This window comes from Saccostrea cucullata, unplaced genomic scaffold (genome assembly GCF_032062105.1).
Source record: "Saccostrea cucullata isolate Sc308-1 unplaced genomic scaffold, CSIRO_AGI_Scuc_v1 ctg9498, whole genome shotgun sequence".
NCBI lineage: Eukaryota > Metazoa > Mollusca > Bivalvia > Ostreida > Ostreidae > Saccostrea > Saccostrea cuccullata.
Genome location: NW_026932074.1, coordinates 35435 through 51250, shown reverse-complemented (window position 1 = coordinate 51250; position 15816 = coordinate 35435). Strand labels below are relative to the sequence as shown.

The 15816-nt window shown below is 33.1% G+C and overlaps 1 protein-coding gene across 2 annotated transcripts; it reads right to left on the bottom strand.

The window, feature by feature from the left end:
• Window positions 1-5611: 5611 nt before the first annotated feature.
• Window positions 5612-14095, bottom strand: LOC134234424 (ubiquitin carboxyl-terminal hydrolase 36-like). 2 transcript variants are annotated; one of them, XM_062716484.1, is made up of 17 exons: window positions 14004-14095; window positions 13281-13530; window positions 12822-13064; window positions 12469-12579; window positions 12270-12372; window positions 12072-12139; window positions 11854-11924; window positions 11666-11748; window positions 11489-11566; window positions 9417-9510; window positions 9056-9181; window positions 8769-8858; window positions 8541-8622; window positions 7090-8424; window positions 6799-6960; window positions 6433-6644; window positions 5612-6232 (listed from the first exon to the last, which is right to left on the bottom strand). In XM_062716484.1, the coding sequence occupies exons 2-17, from the start codon at window positions 13516-13518 to the stop codon at window positions 6098-6100; spliced, it is 3231 nt and encodes a 1076-aa protein (XP_062572468.1). In that variant the 5' UTR covers window positions 13519-13530; window positions 14004-14095; the 3' UTR covers window positions 5612-6097. The 2 variants fall into 2 exon arrangements, with proteins under 2 accessions (XP_062572468.1, XP_062572469.1); XM_062716485.1 differs by having other exon boundaries at window positions 13281-13391; window positions 14004-14076.
• Between the last annotated feature and the right edge of the window lie 1721 nt (window positions 14096-15816).

Sequence of the window (15816 nt, the reverse complement as noted above, 5' to 3'; positions counted from 1 at the left end):
ACATGTGCATTACCTGTGACAAGATATTTCCGAGCATGCTATGAATTCTTACCCCTTGACCTTGACAACTGACCTTATTTTTAAAAAAAAAAATCAACTTCAGTGATAATTTCTAAATAAATGACATATGATAGGGTGTTCATATTAGACACAATGTGTCATAAAAAATGACATCTCATCCACAAAGACACTGAAAGCGGGGGACCACAATTCTTTGAATAAATTGCTTTGTTTTAATTTGATCCAATACTTCAGCATTCTAAATTTTCTGTTCCATTGTAATGGTTTTGTAATGGTTTCTGTCCTAGTTCAAAATAAACCATCATAGAGGCAGTGCCTTTTTAACACTTAGTACTTTTACAAAGATCTGAGTGGATAATTTCCAATTCTCCTGCTGGGTGAAACCCCCAAACTTCGCAACCATAATTTGTTATACTACCAATATATGCATCAACTATCAAACAATGATCATGACAGTTAAGTGCTTACATTCAAATACATGGGTTCATTTTAGTTAATAAACTACTTAAACTCTTTCTAAATTGTGCTGCTAATACACTTAATGTTTTGTTAAATTTACCCTTATAATTCAAAGTTATCCCCAAGTAATTGAAATTTTCAACAATATCAATGAATTTGTTGTCATACTACCAACCGTAATTTTTCTTCAGCCTGCCACCTTTTATAAATACAACAATTTTAGTTTTATCCACGTTAACTTTAGGTTTCAACTTTGCTGTATATTGCTCTAAACAATTAAGCATATCTTAAAATATATATCTTGATAGTTCTGAAATATAAATGCCGAAGTTTAACTGTTCAAAAATATGACCAAAGTTAAAGTTAAGTTTTGTAAAAGTGGGTCAAACTCCAAGGTCAAGTGGTCAGACTTGGTGGTACCCAAAGAAAGGTCTTGTCACAAGAAAATATACCTGTAAAATATGAAAGGTATAGTCCTGCACATTCAAAAATTATGACCAAGGTTAAAGTTTTTGCGGACAAACAGACAGCTAGATAGACAGACAGGCCAAAAAAATATATACCCCAGAATCTTCAATTACGGGGACATAATGAAAATTCACTCAAGAGATTGATATATCAGAAGGATGTTAAGAGTTCTTCATAAAAAGAATTCATCTTTGAAAACTGGGTCTTCAAAACCTGTTTTTATCTAACCTGTGCTGAAAGTTGAAGTGAAGTTTTGTGATCACCTCTTGTCCGTGCATCTGTCTGTAAACTTTTTACATTTTCAAGTTCTTCTTGGTAGTATAGATTCTAAATTGTTCAATTCATGGCCCTTGGGGTAGGACAATAGAGAATCCAAGTAAAACATTGAAATGTATGGGAAAATCTTTTAAAAATTGTCCTTTCAAAAATCATTGGGTCAGAAAGGCTGAAACTTATATGTTGAAGCATCCTGGGTTAGTGTACATTCTATATTGTCCAAATCATGACTACCGGGCATAGGATGGGGTTACAATAGTATTACAATGGGGGAATCTTGTGAATAAAAGCATGTTTAAAGTTACTTAGGTGAGTGTTGTGGCACATGAGCCTTTTGTTTTTATATTCTATGAGCAGAATTTATTTTAAAAAAAAAAGGTTACACAAGAAAATGTTGTGGCCTTCAGCTTGTTCAGAAACATGTATTGTATATTGCCAATGTTTCATTAATTTGAAAATGTTTACTTCAGTTCATTTGTTGCCTCTTCGCCTGTATAAGGTTTTGTGTCTCCCACACTCAAGAGAATGCTCTAACTTGCCTCTAAGTATGAACATTTTTATAAAGTGACTCAGACTCCTGACAATTAAGTTGATGTTACAGGGATTTTGTCAAATTCTATTCCTCATGATGCCCTCGCTGGCAAATACACACTTAATGGGTCATATAATTAATTGACGTGTTAAGTCGTTGCTCTTTTGAATACGGATTAGTCAATCTTTCTGATCAACAACATGATGAGTTTGACAGTGGACGACAGGGGTTGCTTGTTCATTCTTGGGACTTGATCCTGCCTCTGGGGTTTCCAGGGGTCTGTGTTGTCATGTCGTGTTCACAGATTTCTATTGGACCATCTTTAAAAAATTGTTTGGTTGCTCTCTTTTGATTCACTCTGAAAATGTTGGGTCAATATGTGATGAGAATTTTTTTTTCTCATATAAAATTTCAATTTTTTTTTTAAATCTATTTTCCACACTACATAAAAAATTAATTGCTTCTTGCAGGTTTAAAACGCTTTTGGGTCAAGCCATTTTAGCCATTCTGTCGAGAGAGGGTAACCAAATAATTTTTTAAAGATTTTATTTCTTTTTTTTTTGTAGATAGATCGCTGTTTGATTACTTCATCCATTTCATAATGATGTTTTCTCATTCAAACTGGGTCCCTAAAATAAGTTTGGTCTAAGCACCCATGATCACACAGAGAGAGAAACTTATTAAATGGTTCAGTTTTCAGTTTTTTAGTGGTTATACTTTGATATTCATCACCAATTTTCAAGCTTCTCAGTTACACTGAGTATAGTTAGAACTTGGGAGTAAATTCTACCTCCAAACTTCAAGATATTTGGGCATTACATACTGGACAAAGAGACTCCAATAAGCTTGAATCTTTGCTTGCCAAAATAGTCTGCATTTGGTATACTGTCATTCTATTCCATTTTAAAGTAGTTAATTCAGCTAAATTTAGTCCAATTTACACTCAGGCAATATTATAGCTTTCCAAATGACATAGAATTTATTCGTCCTAATGAATTTCCCAGACAAAATATGTGTTAAATGCACACCTCCTTTCAATAATGACTATTCTTCTCAACAACTAAGTTTCCTGGGTCATTTTTTTCAAGAAGTTCTTTATGATAAAGACAAAAGAATTTTCATGCTTTGTATTGCCCTTTCCAAAAATAAGAAAAGAAAGCATTTTGAAACAGTAAAATTGATCAAGGCCTTTTTGGATTTGCCTTTTTCCATCATAAAAGAAAATGTGTAAAATGTTTTAGGTATGTGTTATCTGACCATTTCTCATCATTCATACTTTACGGTGAGTATTGCCTACTCTCTCGGACTTATAAGGAGATGAAAGTAATATTCATAATTGTAACAATTTAATTGTATTCCATCTTGCATACAATGTATAAATAAACATGATGTCTCACAAAAACATTACAACTTAATATATATATATTTATCTTTACACCATTTTATCTGGTGCATAATCAAAATATTTACTCATTAAATGTTATCCATTTACAATTTTCACCTGATTCATCAAAATCGTATTATTTCAATCCTTTAAATACTTCATATAAAAGAAAACTCTTTTCTGTCTCTCTGTCTGTCTCTGTCTCTCTGTTTGTCCGCAAAAACAAAAACAAGCATACTGGATAAATGATTGATAACGGCAATTCATAAGTATCAATTTTAATGAATATTAAAATGCATGAAGTCTTTCATAAAAAAAAAAAAAAGCAATCGATATTTACTTTTATATCGTTTATATGTAATCCTTGAAATTCGTTCTTCCCTTTGACAAAAAAAGAAATAAATAATTCTCTATCATGCAGTGAGAACAAAATAAAAATGGCACAAATTATAGGAACAACATTTCTACCATCCAAGTCAGAAATTCTCTCCTTTCAGCATTTAGAAAAATGTATGGTAGCACCTTGCTATGGACAAAGATATTTTTTAGATCCGTAATTTTTGCCTGAGATATTGGTTTATGCAACGAGTAAAAAATGAAAAAAACTTTTTTCAAAAACAACCAATCAAAGGAGGAAAAACTATTTTACTCTGGCATTTTAGTTACTTGGAAGAAACCTGCACCAAAAACTTTACTTTTCAAAATAGAACACACTTTCACTTATCTGCGTATCTAGGTTTCAGGAGAGCAAAAACCTTACAAAATGAAAGTAACATATTCTAGACAAACAAGAGCGAGAAAAATCATTTTCCTTGTCCTAAATTGCATACAGCAGACACACTAGAAAAATGTATCTTACACAGAAGTTGAAATATTATAAAACACCAAAATTTAATAAGCTCCCCCATGGGTAAGTACCTCCATATTAGATTGGTATAAACACTGCACTATTGTTTTAAAACCTTAGTGATACAATACAAAGCAATTAAGTTCTACTCTGCTACATGCTTTCATTTTACAATTGCACATTTCCCTGAAAAATTCATGTTTGATAATTACTACACATTTAATTAATGTATAGAAAATGGGCATTTTGTCCTCCGATATGCAACAAATATTTTGTGATTTTCTTTTCACTTGATTTGAATGAATGAGTTCACAAAATGTAGGTTTGAATGTAAGTAATATTCATAATTGTAACAATAATATGTATCACATGATGTACAAAAACATTTTTATATATATTTATCTTTACACCATTTTATCTGGAACAAAATATTTACTGTTAAATTTTATCACACATTCAAACATCCAAATACTTCATATAAAAGAAAACTCTTTTCAAAAACAAGCATACTGGATAAATGATTGATAATGGCAATTCATAAGTATCAATTAAGAATATTAAAATGCACTAAGTCTTTCATAAAAAAAAAAAGCAACCGATATTTACTTTTATATCGTTCATGAAACTCTTTCTTCCTGACAAAAAAATGAAATAAATAATTCTCTATCATGCAGTGAGAACAAAATAAAAATGGCACAAATTATAGGAACATAATCATGAAATTCTCTCCTTTCAGCATTTAAAAAATGATTAGCACCTTATGGACAAAATGATCAATTTTTGCCTGATTTAAAAAAAAAAAAAAAACTTTTTTTAAAAAAAACAACCAATCACAGACAAAAATAATTTCTGTTTTAACAAAGCTTCTCCTTTTCAACACACTTTCACTTATCTGTATTTTCAGAAAAAAACCTTACAAAATGAAAGTAACATATTCTAGAACACAAAAAAATCATTTTTCTTGACAAAATACAGGAGAAAAATGTATACTTGAAACATTATAAAACTCCAAAATTTAATATGGGTAAGTACCTCCATATTAGATTGGTATAAACACTGCACTATTGTTTTAAAACCTTATGATACAATACAAAGCAATTAATATCACATGCTTTCATTTTACAATTGCACATTTCCCTGAAAAATTCATGTTTGACTACTTTAATTAATGTATAGAAAATGGGCTCATCACAAATATCTTTTCACTTGATTTGAATGAATGAGTTCACAAAATGTAGGTTTGAATGTAAGTACAAGTAAAATAATAATAATATGTATCACTGGTATTTTTGGAACCTGTCACACACTCAACTGTTTTCCCAATCAATATAAATACTTTTTTTTTTTAATCATGATGAAAAATTTTATTCCTGTTTAAAAAAAAAAAATTAAACTTAGACTTTTGCATAAGTGTATTGAAACTTGAAGAACACAAAATATGACATCAGGAGAGTTACTATTAACCTCATCAATAGCATCATTTTCATGATTACACAGCACTTAATATCAACCAACTTCTACAATACTCTTATATATGATCTCAAATATGTCTTTTTAAATCTTTAAAAAAGGATTTTTTTTTTTTTTTTTTTTTACATTTTAGTCATGTTTATCTCATTTGGAAAAATGTTCACAATTTTTCACCTTCAGCACACCTTGTGAAAATATCTTTTTAAAAAGTACTTAAAAAAAGTTCACATTATTAATTATGCACACATTTTACAAGATATTTGAACTTTCTCTGTCAATCACATTTAAAATATCATTAACATATATAATCTATCCTGCTTCTTCTCACATTAAAATCTCCACTTCAAGCTCTCACTCTTCACTTCTCTATAAAATGAAAGCCCACAAACTAAATCAAGTAAATTCTCTTTAATTAATTTAACAAATGAAATAAGTTAACCAGCTTAAAATCTTTACATTAAAAAAAAGAGAGGTAGAGAGAAAAGTTTATCGTCGTTATCCTTCAATAACGAGTCATCCGATTTCTCTCAAGGTTTGCTGCTCAGCAGCAATATAAAATGTTTCCTGGAATGAGCAAGAAAACACAGCTCTAGTGTAAAGCACAATTCTTTCCCCGGCGTCTTCTACACATCCAATGAACTCAGGCCTTGTACGCATGCTTGGAAGAATAGCTGTAGTGTTGGTGGTAGCGATGATCATCATTACGATAGCCCTGGTGATGAGTATTGCCATTGTGTCCACCGAAGGAGTGAGAGCCATTCAATCCACCCTTGAACTGAAATAATAATTCAAATTTCATAAGTTAAATTCAATCACAAAGATTTAAAAGAGTACCCCCCTTGCTAATTTAAATTTTTAAATGTCAGGGATACCTATTGTTTACATTTAAGAGAAATAAAAATATATGGGACTGATATCGTTAACAAAGCTTAATTCTGGGCCATTATCTTTGCAGTTAATATCATGATGACTTACTTTATTGCTGTCATAGTTGCGGTGGTCTTGGTATTTCTGGAAGGGATTGTATCCTGAGTGGACGTTGTAGTCAGAATGGTTTTTCTTGATTTTCTTGGTTTTGCATTGATCCAACTCTTCATCATAATCATCCGACCAGTGCCGCTTGCGATCTTTTTTCTCGCTCTCAACCTCAGCATCCAGAGTACTCTTTCCACCTTCCCATGAGTTCACTAGAAAAAATTTAAAATGTTGCTGAACATTCAGAAATTTCAGACCTACTTTTGGAAAAAGGAAAATCTGAATAGACAGTAGCTTTCACCAAAATACAAAGCAGCGTCTGTTACCTACTGCGGTATCAATATAACCACTGTTAAGTTTGTGTACCTGAGGATCCATAGCCTACAGCTGAGGACTGTCTCTCTAGTTCCTCTGCCACCTTGGATGACCGGCTACCATCCCATGTGCTGTAAGATTTGCTATCGCCAAAAGTGCTCTTGGACTTTTTGAAACCATCCTTGACATGGTGATCCCAGGACTGCACCAGAACTGTTTTAATAAAAACAACACATTATAAAATCCTAAACTCAATCCTAGTCAATAAAATGAAAGAATATATGTAAAATTTCAATAAATTTGAATTATAGATATACATATGAATAAATATATGACTCTAACCACTGCTGTCTGATTTGGTCTGCCTGATGGTATCCTTTGTTTTCTCCACCCACACATAGGAATCCTCATCCAAGCGCTTTTTCTTTTCCTTCCCAGAATCCTCATCAGCATCATCATGAGATCTCTTGTGTTTTTTGCTGCGCCTTTCCTCCTCGGAGTCGTCTGAGTGCTTGGAGTGCTTGTGCTCTTTCTTGTGCTTGTGCTTCTTTTTCTTGTGCTTTTTGCTGTGACCTTCCAGACTAGAGGTGCTCTCATTGACCAGCTGCTCATACTTGACATCCTTGTGCTCCTTTTTGTGCTTCTTATGCTTCTTGCGTTTTTTGGTGGACACTCTCTCCTCCATGTCAACGTCTGCCAACAGTGGTTGATTCTCAGACATGGCTACGCTCTTGCTTTGGAAGAAAGAATTTGAATTGTCTTTCCACTGGTTAACGACAGAGTCATGGTTGCTGTGACTGTCCTCCTTCTTTGCTGCAAAGAGTTTTTTCACTTGTGCTGACAAGGAACTATCAGAAGCCTCCTGTTTGGGTTCACTTTCCTTGGAGATCTTCCACCCTGGGTGCTGTCTGTCGGGCACCTTGTCGAAATTGGGAGCCTCGGATTTCTCTTTGATGTCCCAGCCAGATGTAGAGTTAACACTTTCCCGGCTGGAGTTTGAGACCACTGAGGGACTAGGATCACAGTCTTGGCTCAGCACATGCCAGTTGGAGGTAGCCTTCACTTTTCCTCCACTGCTGTCACTAACGCACTGAATTCCATTGTCATCACTGTAGGTCTTTGAAGCCTTGTGCTCCTTGGCCTTATTCACCATCAGATTAAGTTCATCAATCCTCCTGTTGGCAGCTTCATGGATATCCCCCTTCTGCTTCAATGTGGTTTCCAGCAGATGAGTATTTCCTGGCACTGATGTGGTGGCATTCAGTTTTTCATCGAACACTACGTGGTCTTGCACATGATTTTTTCCGTTGACACGAGGGGACTTCTTCCCTCTGTTCACTGCAGCCGAGTCGTCATCAGACTCGGAGTCATCACCATATGGCACGAGTCTTGAACTCACTTTGTCTCCATTAGCAATTTTGGATTTGCCGTTCCGAGACTCTTCCCAGGCTGACACTTGTCCATGTGTAATTTTCACAATGATTCTTTTGTCCTTAGGTTCCTCTGGATTCAGACTGGGTGTTTTGGTCAGACCAAACGCAATCTTGTCCCTTTTCTCTGGCAATAGTGAGGCTGCTGATACGTATTTAGGCTCCGTCTTGGAAGGGGTAGGTCCAGAAACAGAGGGCACGGAAGTACTTCTGGCAATGGTAACACCAGTGTCTGTGCTAGGGTACTCTACAACAAAAGAATTAAATTTTACTTCTAGTTCTTTTCAAGATCAGTTACAAATAATCTTTTCTTCTTGATATATTAATTGAAAAATTAGCATCAAATTATTTGTTATTACTTACTTGTTAATCCATTCAGAGGTTTGAACTTGTTTTTGTTGTCTACATGGTTTGCCTGGTTTGCCATTGTGATGGTGTGGGTGGGCTACAAATTAAATAATTTATTATCAGAAAAGACAAAATAACTTCATTGACATTTAAAAAATGTATGTTTAGAATGCACACATTCCACATTTGAACATCTGAGTAAAACAGATTTCCAAACTGACTTTCGACAGCTTTAAGTCTTACCTTAGATGTACTGTATTCACTACGAACTTTGGTGTAAAAGAGGACATAAGCTTCAGCACCTAAAACTCGACTAGCACTGACTTGCTGTACCTGAAAGTTAAGAAATAATTCAAATTCCTTTTTGTTCTCAAGTAAACATTTTTCTTTTGAACTTTGTACCATCCAACTTTACTTTAGCTTCTGAAAAACATCTCTTGACTTATCTATTGATTTTAACCTTCTTTTTATCTTTTTATCTTACATAAGATACATAAAGTTATAAAGTTTTATCTGTTTTCTGTACTCACATTGGCATCATTCATGCAGTACCAGACCCCATTGGAGGACTTGACGTAGCAGTAGTAATGTCCTGAGTTTGCCGTGTACCCAGAATGTACAAGGACAGCGTTCAAATTGAGCAGTATCGCATCACCCTGCAAAACAAACACAAATGTTTCTCCAGATAAGTCTAATAACACACCTACATTATTTCTATATTGTCGATTTAAGGCGAGAAAGATTCCCTGATTACTAATTAAAAATTACTAAATTAATGAGCTTTTTAAAGAATAATTCAGGGTTTGATACATACATGTACATTTCAAGAACAATTCTCTTACAAAACTTTAGTAATTAAACTGAAAATATTTTAATAACTGAATACCGTACCTGTTTTGCACTCATATAAGGCCTCAAATTCAGCTTTTCTGGAAAGTGCACATGTCTGCCAATTTTTCCCTGTACCATTTTACTGTAGTCAAATCTAAAATGACCAAAGAAACATATTCGTTAAGGTTATCCCTTTCAGCATGTTTTAGAATACTTGTGTTTTTCTATTCTAAATACAGTTATTTTAACATTTAAAACTAATATATAATTACTTAACTAACTTATAAACTAAGAAATGTTAAACTTAACTCTAAATAATACATGATGATATGAGTCTTAAGTTAGGTTATATAAAATTATATAAATAACTACCTCTAAATTACATCAGCAACTTAATTAACTTAATACAAAAATCTAAAGCATTTACAAAGAATAAGCCATTTAATATGCTCATTATACAATTACTTAACTAAACATGTATATTTATCAATAAATTTCTTTAACTATTTGATGATAGATAACTGATAGCATCTGAACAAGGTGAAGACAAACGTATACTGCTTTCCCCAGTATAAGTTCACCACTATATACGTTTATTGAATCATTTGTTTTTTCATTGTTCAAATGCACCAGTGATCTATATAAAATTACGTTGCAGTTGTACTGCGTCTTGTTTGTCGCAATCCATAGCCACAGTCGAATTCACTCATCTCTGTGTTTCTAGAGGAAAACAAAACAAGGTACATGTACATATGCTCCTCACAATCATATGCCTCACACTCACACACACATTTCTTATACAACAAGACAGAAAAATACAATGTATAAAGCTATTTTTTCAAAACAGAAATTAACACTGGGCCTCTGTTTTCAAAAAAATCTATACTTGGAAAATCACTAACATACTGGTTCTTCTCCCCATCTTCTTTTGATTATTAGAATTACCCGGTACAACAGAAAAATGTATACAATGATTACAATCACAAAATATTACTTCCTTATCTCCTCCAAGTTACATCATACAACTTAATACAATGGAGAAAAAAAAACACCTTTCCTCCCACATATTATACAGTTTTTCTACACTTATTACATTGAATATTTTACAAAAAAGCCATTTCATAAACTGCTACTTAAAGCTAAAGGACATCAAAAATACAAAAATTTCAAGTCTAACATATCTAATGATATACACGTACAATAAAAAATAAGAAATTAAAACTTGTTTGCATCTGGCTGTGCATTGTCAGTGTATTATTTTCAGTCAGTATTTCAAAATTTATAGCTCATAACTCCTTTGACTTTCCTCAAACTATACATCATTGAAATAAATGTCTAAGACAATGTTTAAAAATTAAGAAAAATCATACATGTATATAATACAAGACAAATAAATAACAGAGTTTTAAAATTTTTGCTTTGGCTTCTAATTAACTTTAAATTATTCCTAAAAAATATTAACATTCACCAATTGACTCTCATTAGGTGCACAGAGTTCTAACCAAGCAAGTTTTACTTTACAATGTGTTTCAACTATTCAGGTCTCAATTAACATTTAACTTCTCATGTTTAACTTGACAAGATTAAATCTAAGCTACTGTCAGTACAATATAAACAAAGCTACATGTACCGATATCCTTATTTTTACAATGCAAAAATCTATTCCTAAAAGTTACATTGAAACAAATGTTGTAGACACTATACAGGTCATGGAAAAAATGTCAGAGACAATGTATAAAAGTTATGAAAAACTTGAATCTACACTACCTCAGGATGATACCACATAAGTTTCATTTTTCCTGGCCCAGTGGTTCTTGAGAAGAAGATTTATAAAGATTTTTCCTATATATACAAAATGTATATAATACAAGACAAATAAATAAAAGAGTTATAAAATTTTTGCTTTGGCTTCTAATTAACTTTCATAAAATATCCTCGCAAAAAATATTTACATTCATCAATTGAAGGTACTGAACTATAGCAGATCAAGTTTACGACAACGACAACGCCGACAACGACGACGACGACGACAACGCCGACAACGACAACGACAACGGACATTATAAATCGGAAAGCAATTTTTTGGTTGTAATTTTTCCTTTCTATCTTCATACAAAAGAATGAAATCCTACCTTTTCAGAGAGATGGTTAAAACGTTTGGAGCTTTGTGAATGGAAAATCTTTTCAATGCAGGAACTTTTTGTTTACATCTGAAAACAACAGTCAAAACCATGTCAATACCAGTCCATCTTTCTCAAAGTACTTTCAAATTTACTGTCATTCTACTTTCACTTTGTAATATACTTTACCTATTGCACATGTATGCATTGTCACAATCCAGCTTTTCTGGCTGTACATACTTTTCAAATGCCTTTTCAAGACTTGGCACTGTCTGTAAATACACACAGTTATTTGTGAAAATAAATTCATTTTGGTACCTATAGACAACTGCAAAATCAGAATTACTTTGCTGGAAAAGTTATGAGAATAAAAGTACCTTTATGTCTAAACTAAGGTCCATAAATGGGTCATATGTGTTTGATTTTTCTTTGCATCGCAGACATTGAACTGAAAAGGAAGAAAAACAACAAACATGTAATTACAATTCAAACAAATCTATAAACATGTGAAACAGAGGTTTGGCAAACGACTTGTTTTGATGATTGTTTTACTTGTTGCAGAATACACTTTTTTCTTTTCAATGACATAACTCACCTTGACTTCTGAGATATCCTCCAAAGATTTGGTTAACCACTGTTGTCTCTTTGCTGAATTTGTCCAGCCTAGAAAGACAATGAATAAACCATTAACATTTACATTGTGTTGTACTGATTTCCTATCAAATGCCCTCATCATTTGTCAGATATTAGCAATTACCAAAGGCCTAACTGCTATATAAACATTCTTACTTACTTTGTGTAACCATTTAGAGTGGACCTCTGCATAGAATCTACCACATATCTCAGGAATTCATGAGCATCTTCCTGCCTACCCCAGTGCATGTGCTTTGCTATCACTGCAATTTTTATGGTCAAAATGTTAATTTTTCGATTAAGTGGAGAACCCCTACAATTGAAACTTTGCTTGCATTTTTGATGTGTAAGAAACTTACATTTCAACTTCTGTAGGATTGCCTGAGGTTTTATATTTGATCCAGAATTCTCATAGCATCTTCTAATGTGACGCTGAAGTTCACACATCATGCAAAACCCTGGCTGTTTGCCTGTTAGTAGAATGAATATATATTATTCCCTTACAAGAGGAATGCTTAATATTCTATAAATCGTTTTGTCATTTTGGGAAATTGAGATGCATCATACACCATGTTTGTATTTTGCTCTTCAATACAAAATTAGCTATCTTTCTATTAAAAAACATAATATTTCCTCTATTAAATCAAACTTTGCCATTGACCATGCTTGAATATTTCGCTTTCAGTACTTGTATAATATCAGATTCACTTACATGATTGGCTGTGCTCCCCACTCAAGCAGTAATTGACTAGAGGTGCAGTGTAAGTTAGACACTGAAGGGTGGAATTCAGAAAACAGGTATTTCCCATGTTGATCAGTCCTGAGCCGATCTTGTGCACCTTTCTCCATTGTAGTTTAATCTTATCCTCAGGATACAACACAATCTTCGGACTAGGCAAACTTTCACCACTACTACTCTCAGTTACACTATTTCCATTTGTGTTCATGTTTGCCTCTGCAGTATAGAAAAAAATCTAATCAGTATCAAGTCTCTTCACATTTTAGAGTTAGTAACAGAATTCCTTTTGAAAATGGAATATATAACAATTATGTTCAAAAACCACAAACTTGTTCAACATGTTCAATAGTTAAATAATCATGACAACAATGTCTCTAAAGCCAGCATAATATAATATCTTATATACTCTATTCACCACAGAAGACTACATACCAAAGTGAAGTTCATGATCAGATCCAACTTTTTTCAAGGAGTTCAATGGAACGTACTTCGCTCTCAAATTCTCTTGCTGTATACTGTATGGTTGTCCAGCAGGCTGGAAGCCTATATGGGACAATAAAATCTTCTTTGAGGAAGAGGCAATTTGGCTATCAATTGTTCCCTTAAAATTGAGGGAAGACTTTAAAGTCTCCTCAATATGAAAAACGTTGTCAGCTGAATTTGCAGGCATAGCATTAATTTTCTGTGGATGAAAGAGATTTAAGTTACACCGTACACTAAACCTTATCACTAAATTCTAAAAAATGAAGCTGATTTTAAGCATTTAAATCTCTGCTCTAATGTGCACTATACAAGAACAAGCTTCAGTGCATGCTACGGAAATTCTAACGGAGATGAAATGTTTACAATCTTAAAAGAGAGTATGTTTCATTAAATGTCGTTGATGTTATGGCATACTTTGGCAGAAAAAATAAAACAAAAAGCTTAAAAATTTGGGAACCACACAAACTACCCTGTTATTCTCTACAGAAGTACGTAAAATCACATGGCGATTGGGAATGCACCGGGGGTCTCTAATCACACGGGTCAAACAGCTGAGAACAGACTATGAGTGACATGTTTTGGGGTCATTTACAGAAACTACTATAAACCAAGATATTTTCAGTCAATTTACAAAGGCATAACTGTACTAAATAAGACAAAACAATACGTTACCTCTCTCAACACGATGGCCAACAACACAGCTTCGAATGCAATATCCGGGCATTTCTGATTGTTCAATCAATTGTCTTGCGCGAACTTTATTTCCGGTGCTAAGTATGGCGTGACTATTTGCCGAAAAGGCAACGGCATCGGGAATGTCTATTTTTCATAGCAACCGCATATAAATTAAATAGAAAAAAGACCCGGTTTTTTTTTATATTACTGGTCACATTGAATAAGATTAAAAGAAATGTTTGATTGTCATCAAAGGTGATATTTGTAGAAATGATATGGGAAAAAAGCATTAAACTGAATTTATAGTCGGGTATTTCATGATCATCTGATATCCACACAGAATCCTTGCAGTTAATTTTTTCAAATAAATCAAAGCAACAAAGTAGAATTGATAATTGTTACACAAGATTGAAATATCTTTAAGTTCATCATTTCTACTTTTGATTTAATTTACCCCCCCCCCCCACTTCGAAAGTTGCATAAAACCTAGAAAGACATATATTCCTGCCATCTTCTGCCGAATCGGAATGAAATCTAAAATATTTCCAAATATTTTTATGGTGAAAATTAAATGTTATTTAATTTATGATCGGATGATAAAATATTTATATATTTTTCAACTGCATAACATTTCATACGTATGCATTTTAAATTGAATTCATCAAATCTAAGCTATTAATTTCACCAAAATCTCTTGTGATGAATGAATGCTCAAGGGATGAGTTTCTGATAGCAATAATGCACGGGTGCATTCGTTATTTTTATTATATTTCTTCTCAAGCTACCCCAACCAACACTTAGGCGTAGTTTGATTTTGCTTCTTTTAATATCTTTTTGGATTCACCCCCACCCCTTTAAAAAAAAAAAAAAAAAAAAAGGATTTTGGTTCTTCAAGTTGGTCCTCTACTTGATGTTCAAAAAGGTGTATACATTTTTTTCTATGTAGCTCATGTTTTTAATTTTTATCTCAAAATAAATCATCAGGTTATTTTACTGTAGCAATATATTTTAGCCATACATATATAGCGACAAACAAAAAATAAGGGGGGGGGGGGGGGGGGGGGGGGGAAAAAAAAAGACGATTTTGGAAAATTCACACGTCCCTTTTCAAGCATCGTAAATATATTACGGTATGTGAAAAAAGGGATGTAGTTGGGTTGACCATTTGGAAATCTACGAATTATAATACAATACCAGTAGATTCTTTTCTAAGTAATATATTTTGGATTTTTCCGTTTTTTCCCTTCTCTCTCGATTTTTTGCAAAACTTTTGAAATAGCAGCAAATTGACCGAGAAGAATTTAAAAAGACGCTGTTACATGCTAATTGTGCGTGTTGAGAGGACATCTATGTGTGTCAGGTATTATAAAAATTTGTGTATGATCAATATTAGAAAAATCCCTGCAGAGAGACAGGGTTTAAATATGGAAAAATTATCCGATAGAATGGCCGCTAGGGGATGAAGATTGCATCTTTTACCCCCTCAGTGTGTATTTACAATATTTTTTTCATCTTGTACAACAAAAGAATATTTTCTGTAAAAGAACTCGAGGGTCATAAAAAAGAAAATCAAGAGAGGGGGAAAGAAAGAGAGCGACTTTGCTAATTCTCGAGAAAACTAAGCACAAGATGAATTGATAAAACAATTAATGACGCAACCTGAAATCGTTTCTAGAACTTCTGAACGACCAGTCGCGGCAGCCCATTTAAAGAAGACCAAGAACAACATAATTTATTTATAATATAAATTCTTGTTCTCGTTTTCATCGTATCTTTTCGTTATATAGCACACGATTAATTAACAATTACC